This window comes from Mercurialis annua, linkage group LG7 (assembly GCF_937616625.2).
Source record: "Mercurialis annua linkage group LG7, ddMerAnnu1.2, whole genome shotgun sequence".
Lineage (NCBI taxonomy): Eukaryota > Viridiplantae > Streptophyta > Magnoliopsida > Malpighiales > Euphorbiaceae > Mercurialis > Mercurialis annua.
In genome coordinates, this window is record NC_065576.1 from 15,622,521 (window position 1) to 15,636,343 (window position 13,823).

At 35.3% G+C, this 13,823-nt stretch overlaps 2 protein-coding genes across 3 annotated transcripts; one reads left to right on the forward strand and one right to left on the reverse strand.

Moving 5' to 3' along the window:
- The first annotated feature begins 2,234 nt into the window (after positions 1-2,234).
- LOC126657654 (uncharacterized) lies at positions 2,235-3,425 on the forward strand. Its single transcript, XM_056106484.1, has 2 exons — positions 2,235-2,729; positions 3,044-3,425. The coding sequence occupies exons 1-2, from the start codon at positions 2,589-2,591 to the stop codon at positions 3,218-3,220; spliced, it is 318 nt and encodes a 105-aa protein (XP_055962459.1). The 5' UTR covers positions 2,235-2,588; the 3' UTR covers positions 3,221-3,425.
- A 379-nt stretch (positions 3,426-3,804) lies between these two features.
- On the reverse strand, positions 3,805-5,366 carry LOC126656900 (uncharacterized). Of its 2 annotated transcripts, none has more exons than XM_056106459.1 (4): positions 4,656-5,366; positions 4,465-4,586; positions 4,190-4,388; positions 3,805-4,022 (listed from the first exon to the last, which is right to left on the reverse strand). In XM_056106459.1, exons 1-4 carry the CDS (start codon positions 4,881-4,883, stop codon positions 3,918-3,920), a joined length of 654 nt encoding a protein of 217 aa, XP_055962434.1. In that variant the 5' UTR covers positions 4,884-5,366; the 3' UTR covers positions 3,805-3,917. The 2 variants fall into 2 exon arrangements, with proteins under 2 accessions (XP_055962434.1, XP_055962433.1); XM_056106458.1 differs by having other exon boundaries at positions 4,112-4,388.
- Positions 5,367-13,823: the final 8,457 nt, after the last annotated feature.

Consider the following 13,823-nt stretch of genomic DNA (forward strand, 5'->3'; position numbering starts at 1 on the left):
TACAAAATTATATTTCGTAAGGTGTCAACAAAGTGCAATTATTTCTAAATAAAATAAAATCAATACTCAACACCATAAAGCAATTACCGACATAAAATAAAATAAAATTACAATAATTAAAAAAATTAGTCGTAGTCTAATCAAATTTATTATTTTTATGACTAAATCAATTTTAATAACCTAAAAAAAACTCAAAACTAGATGTGGTTTGATTTTGAAAAGAAAAAAATTAGAAAATTAGAATTGGTAATTTTTTTATCGAAAAATTTAGTTTGATTTTAAAATGTAAAAAAAATTGAGAGATTTAGGCTAAGAAATCCAGAAAATTAGGTTAAAATTTTGAAAATAAAAATAAATTAAAGACCAAAAAATAAATTTGATTGATAAATAATAATTAGAAATAATAATAATTAGATAATTCATTTAAGAGTTTAGAAAGTTTACTTACAAGTTACAACAAAGGAAAAGAAATTGTTGGGCCAAACTAATTAGACTTTACTGGGCCAAATTAATTATTAAGTTAAAAAAAGGGTAAACTAGACTCTTCACAATTTAAATTAGGGACCAAATTAGACCTAAACAGAAAATGACTTCATCTTCTTCCTCTAAACAGCCGTTGCAGCCTGGGCTATTCGTCTAAAACAGAACCATTGCTATTGAAACTCCACCGGACCTTCACAAGACCTCCAGCGATCCTTTGGCGGCAGGCAGGGCTCTAGCCTACCCGAGCCTTCACGTAGTTCCGCCACTGGTCATTGCACCAGCTTTACTCTCACATTACCCACTCTATTTCTGCATAGTAAGGTTAGAATTTTTACTATTTTAGTTTTCGATTATTTTTGGTGCGTTCTCTAAATGATATTTTTCTCTATGCAGATTTATCACAATTGTTGTCACAAAATAAATTAAGGTAATACCACCATACAACAAATTATTATTTTGTTGTGTTTTTTTAATGATCGTCAAATGACTGCTACGTTTTGCTTTGATCCTTTACTTATCTGAAATATTGGTTTATTAAAAATTGAGAAGCATTATATCTTAAATCAGGGGGATACAATTTTAAACGTAAATAGCTCCATTTGATACGTAAAAGGTGAAGGGCAAATCCATGTATATTTTACTATTGCCTATGCGCCATGGGTTGAATAGGATTTTGGTTTATGGGTACGTCTAACGTTATGTATTTGTAGGCAAAGTTATTAATTATATCAAAAAAAATTCAATTCTCATGTCATGTCATAACAAATACATCACATTTTATAATAAAAAGTGGTCTTTCTTCACTGAATTACAAAGTTTCAAAATATAAATTGGGATAGATGGCATGTAGGACCCATTGCTTTCAACAATTTTGGTTCACAATAAGATGCGTTGCAAAATATATCAAATATATCAGTTATGCACCTGTCTTTTATTATTACCTATTTAATTGCCAAAATAATTTTCTGAATACATGGTGGATATGATTTTAGCAAGTTTCATTACCCTTTTTTTAGTCAAAAAGAAAGCCAGACGTGTACTCTTTTTATAATGTAAATAGTATTTTTTAACATTACTTAAATTTTAAATAAATTTTAACCTTGACCATGTAATAATATGATAAATTTATTATTTAAAATATACAAATTATTTATAATTATTAGTAAAAGTGATGAGTTTAATTTTGATGGTGTAATAAGTTGAGCTGATTAAAATAATCATATAAAGTAAATGTCTTTTTTGGAAAAAAAAATAAAAAAATAACTACATAAAGCTGTAAAGTTTAGGGACATACTGGATTGCTGTTAATTAGCACTGTTTATGGATCCAGCAGGTACAAGGTTATAGGTTTAAGACTCTAATTTTAACAGTAAAAGTACAATGATTCAGTGCTGAAATCACAATTTCATTTTAATCCTTACAATTTTGTCATTTTCGTCTTTCATCCGAAAATTTATTCGTTATTATTAAGTTTCTGGATTTCTAATTGTGGTCGGACTATATTCATAAGAATTAAAAAAAATTACGTGACGCTTTAAGATATATGATTTACATAGTTTTTTTCTTTCATATCTCAAATCTGTTAATATTTAATTTTTGTGCTTTTATTTAAGGGTTGATTGCAAATTCATAAAAATATAAAAGAAAAAAAGCCATAAAATAGGGATGGTTTTTATTGTTTGTTTTAGGACAAACCCATTCTGAAGTCCCGGTACTATTAACTTTTATTTTACTTAGTCCCTGTTAAATGTTTTGCATTTAAGTAGTCCTTGTACCATTGTTTTTGAACACCCGTGGTCCTTCGACTGACTTCCGTTAGAGCGTGCATTCAAACTAGCCTAACGTCGTTAAGTTTTTTCCACATCAGCAGCTTATGTGGAGTTTATTCACACCTGAAATTACACGTGGACTCCACCTAGGCGGATTATAATTATACGGGTTTGGTTTATTTGATAAACGGGTTAGGTTGGAATTGGGTTAATTTTCTATCTTTCCTTCTTCCGTTTCTGTTAGGTCAGTTTCTTCTTCCATTTTTGTTAATTTCTTTCTTTCCTTCTTTCATTTGTTTCCTTCATCTTCCATTTTTGCTTGATCTCTACCTAGTAATGACGAAGGAGGGATCATACGATGGCATACCTCCACTGAACAAAATGGAAAATTGTTTTTGTGGACGAGGTGCTCGCGTTTTCGTTTCATGGACTGACAAAAATCCAGGCCGTCGTTTCTTCCGTTGCGCCGATAAACAGGTAAGCGTATCTGATTCTATTTCAGATTATCATTATTATTCATAACAAAAGTGTATAATTGCTTCTTCTAATTTGTTTAATGACTTTAAGGTTTTCTTTCTAGTAATTAATGCTCAGCTTTGTCCCTTTGAGATGAATTCTGGCAGAATTGTTATGTTAAACATGAACATGAATATGCTAAATTGCTAAGTTTTTAATGCTCAGTGTGGTTTTGTATTGTTTTGCACAAAAAATGAACATATTGTGGTTTTCTTAATGTCAATGTGCTATTTGCTTTTTTTAGTTTGTTTAATTTGCAATTTGTTAAACTATAGGGGAGCCAGTGTAAATACTTTAGTTGGATTGATGACATATACAGTGAACATATCAACCATTTGCTTATTACACTGAAGAGAGATAACTCCCATTTGGTTGAAGAGGTGTTTCGTCTGAAATGGCTAAATGAGAGAGCGGCTACTGCAGATTTCTTGGAAATGGAAAGTGATATTTAAAAGAGACAATAAAGCAACATGAAGAGGATGTTAAGGAGTTGAAGGAGCTTAGAAAATTAAAGGATATGTGCAAAATGGTGTGTGGTGTTGTAGCTGCTGTTTTGCTATTAATCATATTGAAGAAATTTTAGATTGTTGTGTGGCTGTAATAGGACTATTAAATATGTAATTTGGTAGTTAAATGTACTCTCACTAGCTATTTTTCTGTAATTGGTACTCTTATTAGCTCTTTTTAGGTGTTTTTTTGATTTGGTAGTCTTAAAAGTACTATGCACATTTAATAGTCTATTACTGCCTGAAATTTACAAGTACTGTCATATAGCAAATACTGCCTGAAATTAGATCACATATAAATTTATAGCTATTTGATAACAGAAAAAGCCTCAAATTCACATTACATCCAAAATAGGTAAATAGATAATTACATTGAAAATGACCTGAAGTCACAAAAACCTGTGCCTAAGCAAATATTTTTTTTTATCAAAAACCTGCACTTAGCAAACCTATATTGCTCAAAAACCTTTACTTAGCAAATGTACTTTGCTCAAAATACTGTAGTTAGCAAATATACTTTGCTCAAAATATTATAGTTAGCTATGCTAAATTGCTCAAAAAGCTAATCTGAGCAATTGCACAAAAAAGCTGTTAACAATGTCATATTTTGTTAACTATACAAAATAACTACAAGCTGCCTTCATCAACCATCAATGTGAAGCTGCCTTGAGTTGGACCTTCCACGGCGTGGACTTTGGCTCGAGCTACCATAGCCTCCGAACACATTTCTAGCTGACCTTGTACCAGGCTGCAAACAACATATATCACAAGATTACAAAGCCATAGTTTTAACTTACTTATGCCAAACATTACATATAATTATATTCACCAACTTACATTCCAAACTGCCACCCCGGTCCTCTCATCAATATAAACTCCTAACCCAGAAATTCTACCTCTCTTGAAATAACTTACCATAGGTTCTTTACTCTTTCCATTACGAGCACTTGAAGTTGCAGGAGCTTTTCCTTTGTCATTGACTTGACTCCTAGTTGTTGGTCTCAGAGGTGGTTGGCTGTAGCTTGTTGGTGGCCTAGGAGTTGGCTGGCTGGGTATAGTTGGAGTTGGCTGGCTAGTAGTAGGCTGGCTGGTACTTGCTCTTCCACGGACAGACCTAGTAACAAAGATGTTATTAACAGAGAAGAAGAAGCAGTAACAAAGATGTTATTAACAGAGAAGCAGAACATTACCTTGTATTCTTATCCCTAATGTGATCTCTTAACAGAGAAGCAGAAGCAGAAACATTATTTGAGGTTTCAGGGTTAGTGTTTCGATTGCGTTTTCTACGATTGGTAGTAATATTAACACCCTCCTGTAAAAAAAATCAAACAGATTAGTTAACAAAATTAAAAAAAATTAAAATTCAAACAAATGAAATCACCTGCTGATATTGTGGACATCGTCTGATATTATGGTCAGGGGCTTTGCAAATTCTACAAGTCATGACACGGCCAAATCGAGATAGCTTGCCGGTCTTCTTTCGTGGTTCATTCGGATCCCTGGTTCTTGCCTTTTTAGGCCTGCCAGGTAACTTCATCACTCGTGGTGGAGCAATAGCTTCTTTCCCAGTTTCTTCCCAAAACAAGTTACCCCTAACAGGTTGCATCATGTGGGAGTAAGTCGTCGCATAAGCCTCCTTCTTATACCAGTGAGCCACATACTTGTTAGGATCTTTACCAGCACTGGAAATGGCACATACAGCATGGCAGCAAGGGATACCACACAAATCCCATTCCCTGCACGTACATGTCTGTCTTGCTAAATTGACAATATGCCTATTTTCAGAGTTATAAACAGATTTTACTTCATAATCATCATCGCCATTCCAATCCAGTTCCTAGTCATGACTCTTAAATGTTGCTTTATCTAAGCGCTGCAATGCCCTCGGAGCTATGTTAGTAATCCATGTGGTTCCAACTCTTCTTTTAACGTGCAACCTCTTCATGACTTGGACTCGTATCTCCTCCAACATGGTTATAATTGGCTTGCACCTTGCTTCAAGTATCCAGCCATTGAAGGTTTCAGAGAGGTTGTTATCGACCATGTCACACTGACTTTCAGTTTTGAAATACGCCTTGCAGAACTTCTCTACATCGTAGTGTAGCAGATCCTTTTAACAATGTTCTCTCCGAGAGGATCTAAGACCTTCAATTTCAATTGCAAATATTGCTTGAAAGTAGACTTTGCACAGCTCCAAAATGCAATCTTTCTTTCTTCACCTCGCCATTTCTTAGCCCAATTAGCATAAATGTGCCTAGCACACATCCTATGTTCAATGTTAGGTAACATATCCTTTATGGCAACTTCAAGGCCCTGTAACAAATGGAACACTTAAAAAAATTAGCATAAACTCCTTATATAATAAATTCAAGGCATTTAAGGAAAATTTTATTACCTTTTGCATATCGGATATTATGGTGTACCCATCTCCGAACCCCAAAGGAAGGTCACGCTTCAGACAACGAAGGAACCATGCCCAATTTTCTGTGTTCTCCACGGACACTACTGCCCAAGCTATTGGAAATATCTGGTTATTTGCATCTCTCCCTATTGCACATAGTAGCTGTCCCTTGCATACCCCTTTTAGGAAACAACCATCAACTCCAAAAATCTTTCTACAACCCTCCATCCACCCTCTCTTGCATGCGTCAAAGCAAACATACAACGGTCTAAAGTAATTGATCTCCCCACCCTCTTCTGGACTTGCATTAACAATACATGTTGTCCCCGGATTGCTAGTAATGATTTCCTGAACATAATCATGCAAACGCATATACTCCTCTACATAAGAGCTGTGCAAGTCCTTCATTAGCCTCTTCTTAATGTTTCTACAAAGGGTATTGCTAATTTTCAGATGTAGCTTAGTCCTACAAAGCAGTTTCAACTCCCTTTGCTTGATATAAGGTTGGGGCATTAACCTCTGTCTTAAATGCTTGGCAAGGTATGCACTACTGGCCATAGGGTTTACAGTGACACGTTGGCACTTATGGGCTGACATATAAGTTTTAACTGTAAATGTGTCATCTCTACCATCTTTAGAAGCCATAAACACCCAAGGACAGTTGACAAAACATTTACATCTAACTCTGTCTTTGTCATTCTTTATAAAACAGATCCTCAGAGACTTAACTATTGCATACTTATGCATGGCGTCTCTCACCTCTTCCAAATTCTTAAATATCATCCCTACGGCAAAACAAGGAACAAGTGAAGTAGGGTCATATGAGGTTCTATTACTAGGCCTCCTACGTGCTTCATCTTCTGATTCGCTGTAATAGCTACCCGCATCATCACTATCAAAATATACACTACCTGTTCCATCATCACTAGACTCACTATCACTACTATAAACCTTATCAACCTCATCAACCTCATTAACTTCAGGTTCCCCCTCCTCACCAACTTCAGCATACCTACGAGCCCTGTTTCTAAATTCAGACACATTCTTTCTGGACTGTTGAAGCTCATCCTCCTCATCATCTGATATCATATTTCCTAAGTTGCATAAATCATCAAATGTCAAATTGAATTCTGCATCACCCTCACCCACTGCCCCTATATCACCCTCACCAACTGCCCCAACAGGCCCCTCACCCACTGCCCCATCATCAACATGGACTTCACCTTCTGCCACTACATCCTCTCTCTCACCCATTGCATCATCAATGATTTCCTCAATCCTACCCTCATTTTCTAAGTGTTCTACGTAAAAGTTTATGACATCTCCTGCTCCAAAATTCCTACTGTAAGCTATAACATCTCTATCATACTCACAAAGCACAAACTGGCCCATATGAAGGTAATGAAGCCCAGCTATCCTATTGTAATTTAATCTCCCCCTAACAAATGACATTATGGATGGGAAGGACAATTTATCAAGGTCAAAGGGTTCTAGCCTAAGTTTCTCCCCACCTACATATGTACTGTTTTCACCCCTAAGGACCACACCTCCATAGTGAATGACTAAAGTCATAGGAATGCAGAACATTTTTACCTGCACTTTAAAAGAGAGAACATATTCAAAAATAGTGGTCTATAATTACACCACTTCACAGCATATTCAAAAACAGTGGTCCACAATTACACCACTTCACAACACATATAACTGCATTTATTGACTCAGGTCCACAAAACAGACAGGCCAACAATCCTACATAAATACATAAAACAAAGCTCACCTTTACCATATTTTATACTAAAAAATGCAAGGATAAAGACAATAAACATGTAGGTCCAGACTTAGTTTATAAAATATCAATAAATGAGGACAAAAGATGTAGGTCCACATTCATTAAAAAAATATTTACAACCTAGCAACTAACATATAATTCATATATTCAGAAGTATGGTCCACAATTACACCACTTTTTCAAACATTAAAATCAACAAATAAAAGATGTTGTCATAAGAAATCCTACCTGAAATCAGTTTGTCCACCAAAGAGAAGATGTTGTCCTTTTTCTTTCCCACACAAACGAACCCTAGTCTGAACTCCTTTCTTGTTGTTGCGAAGAACCCTAACTGCGATTTGAACCCCTAAATGCGATTAGAAACCCTAACTGTGATTTGAACTCTTAAATACGATTAAAACCCCCAAATTCGATTATAAACCCCTATCTTTCCACCAATCTGAGTACCATCGTGTTTAATTCGTTCAAATGAAGTAGGAGTTGAAACAGGTTTGTGTTCGACAGTGATAGAGGAGTAAGAGCACAAAAGGGTTCCTTCAACCCTAGAAACTCACTAAAGAGAAACAAAAACGGCGCCGTTGTTTGTAAGCACAGACATAACTGTCTCAGAGGAAAAACGACCCCGTTTTTTAAAATAGACACGCTGGCAATTAAATGTGCCACGTGGCTTCACTTTTCTGAAAAAAAACTCGCACCCCCAATCCGTAAAATGCATGCTCTAACGGAAGTCAGTCGAAGGACCACGGGTGTTAAAAAACAATGGTACAAGGACTACTTAAATGCAAAAAAATTGACAGGGACTAAGTAAAATAAAAGTTAATAGTTTATGGACTTCAGAATGGGTTTGGCCTTTGTTTTACTATTGAAAAACACATAAAATTTCCAGCCACAAATCTTAAGAGGAGATATATAAAAAAATACATGATTTATTTACATCGCTATAATTTTCATTTACTGTTTAACATTTTCTTCAAGAACTATTAAAACTGAGCCTAACACTGTAGATCATATGAGTCTATCAATCGAAGCACCTGCACAAATTTAAAACCAGAAAAACATTAAGATCATTAGAATGAAAAACTACAACAAATATTTAGAAAAAATTACAGTTAAAAAAATTATAGATACACGTTAAAAATATCAATAAATTAAATAAACATCTACCTGAAAATCTAAATTTTTTTGGTTAAATATCAGATTTCTAACCGTAGAACAAAGCATAAAAGTTGGATCTATTAAACAAAATCAATATTGATAGAAAATATAAATAACACCAGATCTGCAGCAAATTTTTAAAGAATAAAAAAACGTACCTTTAATCACCGTGGATCCATCTACCTGGAAATCTATTTTTTTTTTTGTTAAATATCAGATCTCTGACTGTAGAACAAAGCACAAAAGTTGGATTTATAAACAAAACCAATATTGATAGAAAATATAAATAAAACCAGATCTACAGCAACTTTTTAAAGAATAAAAAACATACCTTTAATCACCGTGGATCACAGGCAACCTTTCCTTTCATGTCTCTTTGCGTTATCTCTTTTTCTCACTTCCCCATGAAAATAAATATAATTTTTTTACAATTAAGCTAGCCGTACCATACAACTATAAATTGGTTAGCGTTACTAAGCTCCTTGCACAAATCCCAGTCCTGATGTTATTTTTCTTTGCCTTTGTCATTATCTTTGCGTTATGTTTCCATTCTAACTTTTTTGTGGGCTCTCGCATCGGCATACAACAATCTTATCTGTAATTTTAAAAAGCAATTACTTCATACTAAAATGCAGTTGGTCCTAACAAAATTTGACGGGTTGATATGCACAACGACTAGACATCGACATGCATTAGAAATATTTACTACCTATTAACTTTTTTATGTCTATTATCGTATTAATAGACAACTACATATTTAATTGTATATTTTTCCATTAATATGATTATGTTTTGACTCGCATTTCCGGTGCTGTTGCCAGAACTTAACCAGTTGAGTATTTTTGTTACCTAGATGTCGCAACTTATCGCGACGTCTGACTACTTGCTTATATTTACGCTATCTAATTTTCACTGTCGGCCACATTTTTACAAGTACATAAGCACTCTAGGACATTCTTGTGGGATGCGATAGTGGTTTTAACATTTACAGAAGTTGGCTTAGGTTTGACTAATGTCGAATTCCATGGGCAAAGCAATATTTTTGAAGACGATGCAAAAGATCTGGCTGCCCAAAGTGAACTTGAATTTTTGAAAAACAAGTTCGACGTTCAAATAAATTATTACCATACACATCAATTGGAAATTTTGACTAAATCTATGTACACTATTCTCGAACATTGTGGTGGAGACCCTATGTTATACATAGGGTTGATGGTTAGGTACAAGGCCACAAGGCAAAAATATGAAAGACTTAAAATCGTAATTACTGCAATTTCATGTTTCCTTTGCCTTAGAGAAATTTGAGGGCATATGTACAAGCTTTGTAGTTTATTGTGTGGGTTGTTTGTTGTATACTGTATTTATGTTATATTAGTGAATTTCTTATGTTGTCCATTAATCTATTATTTAAATAATTGTCAAAAGTCTAACCTCTTTATAGCACGGCATATAGAAGCGTATTGGTATCGATTACAAAAGCAATTACGATAATTAACACTTTCACTTTTCATTGGATTTGATTTTTAGCTTGGACGCATTGCAATTTCAAACAACCTGAGCATTTTCGCCTGTTTTTCTGCCAAAACTACAGGTTTTTGCTGGAATTCGTACATTCTGCTTAGCGGAATTTTCAAAATAAACCAGTGAGTTGCTTTATTAATTGTAATGCATGATATTAATTTTGTTATCATTGCGTATTACCTAGATTTGTAAAATTACAATGTTCGTGATTCATATAATTACATAACACGCAGACTGCAAAATATACTACCACACGGGTCTCAAAAAAATATAACTGATTTGCATCCGCAATCTGTATTTTCACATTAGAAGGTTGCCGGGTGGACATTCGTATGGGTGTCTAACTCAGGTATCTATATATGAGCCCGATGAACATAGCGTTGAACTTATAAACTCATAACTTAAGTTATAACGTTAAAAGTGCACACGCAATTAGATAAACATAATGGATTTTGTTTTGGACTGTTTAGTCATTCATTAGGGTTGAAAAGAACCATTTTGCTTGCTTTGCTCTCCTGATAGCATTGGGTACATGTAGTACACTTCGGGCGGATGATACAATACGCGCCTCGCGCGTAGAACACTCCGTGTCTCTATTGTAGCATGGCAATCAGTCTTTTTGGTTGTTCCAAACCTATTTTAATAGCGTTTAATTGTAACACAAAAGGTTTCTTTATTCCCGCGCTGTCTCCAAAAGATTTTTTGACATTATAGACAATGTAATTAACGGAGCCCCCAGATTCTCGACAATGTTTCTGCAAATCGCGCTGGTATTTGTTCGATCTCAATTTTCTAAGTTGACCTCTGTGATGTGCATATGCCTGTGCTATCGGTAAGTTGTGAATCATTGTTAGTTGGTGGCTTGAAAATCTTATCGATGCCAGCCCCAATTTTTGATACAGACCACACAGTGATCGATTGGTTTTTTTACTGTGTGACGTTCACATATAGACATCTTCGATCAAAAGATCTGGTTGATAAAATTATAATTGCGCGTTGTGACAATGCAAGAGATGCAAGGGAGACAACATCTAGATTGGCTCTAGAATTCTTGGAAGAGGCTTGCGGATTGCAAATTATTAATCCCAGTTTTGCGGACCTGCGCCGAATTAAGCGTTTTTCGGTGTTTTTTGGCGCAGAATTTCCAGGCCAGCGTAAGCCTGATTACAGAGAACTTTGCGCTCTTTATGAAGCAGTACTTAGGGAGTGTGAAATGCTTGAGACGGCTATGCCGATTACCATGCAGGGCGACGAGTGGATTGACTTTACCTTTCCGACTCTAAAATCGGTCTAGCTATTTGTCGTGTTTGGTTTTACAACATTTCGTTTGCATATTTTAAATGTTTGCGTTTTAAAAAACTAAAATATTATAGGCATGTTCTGTAAGCGGTTCTCTTAGCGTTTTGATTACACTGTTATAACTACGTTAATGTAATTGTTGTGTTGTTGATTGTCATTATAAGTAAAATGTTACCTTTAAATGGCGAATTCCATAATTTCAGGGTTTGTCAGGTTACAATTGTAGATGTCTAAGCATTTTATTTCGCGACGCCGCAAGCGTCGACATGATTTGATGCTAAATTCCCAATCCAATGAACATGCTAAATCGACAAAGCTACAAAACGCCATTGTCAATGTATACGAGGGACTTGGATGCGAGTATCCAGATTGTGGAGCTCTTTTCTGGCGTGCCGAAGCAATAAAACAGACTGCGGGTCGCTGCTTTCCGGAGTTTAATATGTGTTGAAAGAAAGGCATGGTTCGCTTGCCAGCATTGCAAAAACCCCCGGATTTTCTTGATGCTCTACTAAATGACACAGTATATACAGAATCTAAGAAATTTCGTGAATGTATTCGCATTTACAATTCAATGTTTGAATTTACCTCGGCAGGTGGAAAGATTGATTACGACATTAATAAAAAAACCAGGACCGTGTGTATTTCGTATTAGTGGGCAGAATTATCATGCGATAGGTTCTCTTTTGCCAGTCAATGGAGAGAAGCCTAAATTTGCCCAATTATATGTTTTTGATACAATTAACAAAGTTAGCAATCGAATATCATGCTTTGACCAAAATAATCCTACAAAATCGATTGATGAAACAATTGTCGGTAGACTTATTGAAATGTTTGATGAATGCAACGACATTTCTAAATCAATTAGAATGGCGCGAGATAGATTTATTGAAGATTCTTTAGTGCCAATAAAATTGAAGTTAGTTGGTCGAAGAGAATATGACACTGATCAATACGCTGCTCCAGTAGCGAGTGAAATTGCTGGACTTTTAGTTGGGGATTTCAGTTATTATGACAAGAATCATGATATTGTGGTCGAATATAAAACTGGGGATTTACGAAGAATTAGCTGTTTGCATCCCAGTTTCATGGCGATGCAGTTTCCCATATTATTCCCGTATGGCGAAAGAGGTTATACAATAGACATTCCGTACGCACCTACCACTAGAAATAGACGCGTAAAGCGGGCGCATATTACAATGCGAGAATATTATGCTTATTTCATGCAACAACGCGAGTTGGTCGTCTATTTCAACAATTTATTGTGGATGCTTTCACGTGTATAGAACAAGAACGTTTAGATTTTATTAAACGAAATTAGAAGGCTCTTCACTCAGAGATATATAGTGGTATGCGCGACGCTTTTTTTCGTGGTGATATTGAAAGTAATAACATAGGCAAACATGTCATATTGCCTGCCTCTTACAATGGGAGTCGACGATATATGATGGAACATTACCATGATGCCATGGATATTTGTCGTGTCTTCGGTCATCCTGATCTGTTTGCTACATTCACATGCAACCCTGCATGGTCTGAAATTTCTGATATGTTAGCGGTTATTGATGGACAAACGGCAGAAAATCGGCCTGACATTGTTGCTCGTGTTTTTAAATTTAACGTTGACATGCTTAGCAAAGACATAAAGAATGGAAAGTACTTTGGGCCAGTTAGTGCTTTCTTATATACAATAGAATTTCAAAAAAGAGGCCTTCCACACATTCACTGTTTGATTTGGCTTGCTACATCGCTGAAACCGCTCACAACCGCCCAAATAGATAACTTTATATGTGCTGAATTACCAGATCCTGAAGTTGATTCACAATGCAGTAAGTTAGTAATTAAATTTATGATTCACGGCCCGTGTGATGTTTTGAATGAAAAAAGCCCACGCATGCGCAAAGGAAAATGTTCAAAGCATTTCCCTAAAAAATTTAGAGATGAAACTTATATGGATGAAAAAGGGTTTGGAATATACAAACGGCGAGACAATGGAATGTATGTCGAGAAAATGGTGTTAAAATTGACAATAGGTTTGTAGTACCGTACAATCCAAAATTGTTAAAAGATTTTGAAGCGCATTTAAATGTAGAATTTTGTTGTTATTCATCATTAGTTAAGTATTTATTCAAGTACATTAGCAAAGGTTCTGATAGAGTACGTTCCGTTCTTGAAAATGGTACTGATGCTACGGGCAAAAAAACAGCTCCTCGAGATGAGGTGAAGAATTATTTAGATTGTCGCTACATATCTCCATGTGAGGCAGCTTGGAGAATATTTGAATTTCCTATTCAACATCTAGAATCTGCCTTCAAAAAATTAGTTGTGCACTTACCAAACATGAAGTCTGTTTACTTTAGTGAACACGTAGGCATTAGGCGCCTGTA

Coding starts and splice junctions, on each gene's coding strand:
- LOC126656900 (XM_056106458.1), bottom strand. CDS start 4,883: ATGATGCAACCTGTTAGGGGTAACTTGTTTTGGGAAGAAACTGGGAAA. Junction 4,587..4,655: donor GATGTCCACAATATCAGCAG/GTGATTTCATTT, acceptor TTTTTTTTACAG/GAGGGTGTTAATATTACTAC. Junction 4,389..4,464: donor ATTAGGGATAAGAATACAAG/GTAATGTTCTGC, acceptor CTTTGTTACTAG/GTCTGTCCGTGGAAGAGCAA.
- LOC126657654 (XM_056106484.1), top strand. CDS start 2,589: ATGACGAAGGAGGGATCATACGATGGCATACCTCCACTGAACAAAATG. Junction 2,730..3,043: donor TCCGTTGCGCCGATAAACAG/GTAAGCGTATCT, acceptor GTTAAACTATAG/GGGAGCCAGTGTAAATACTT.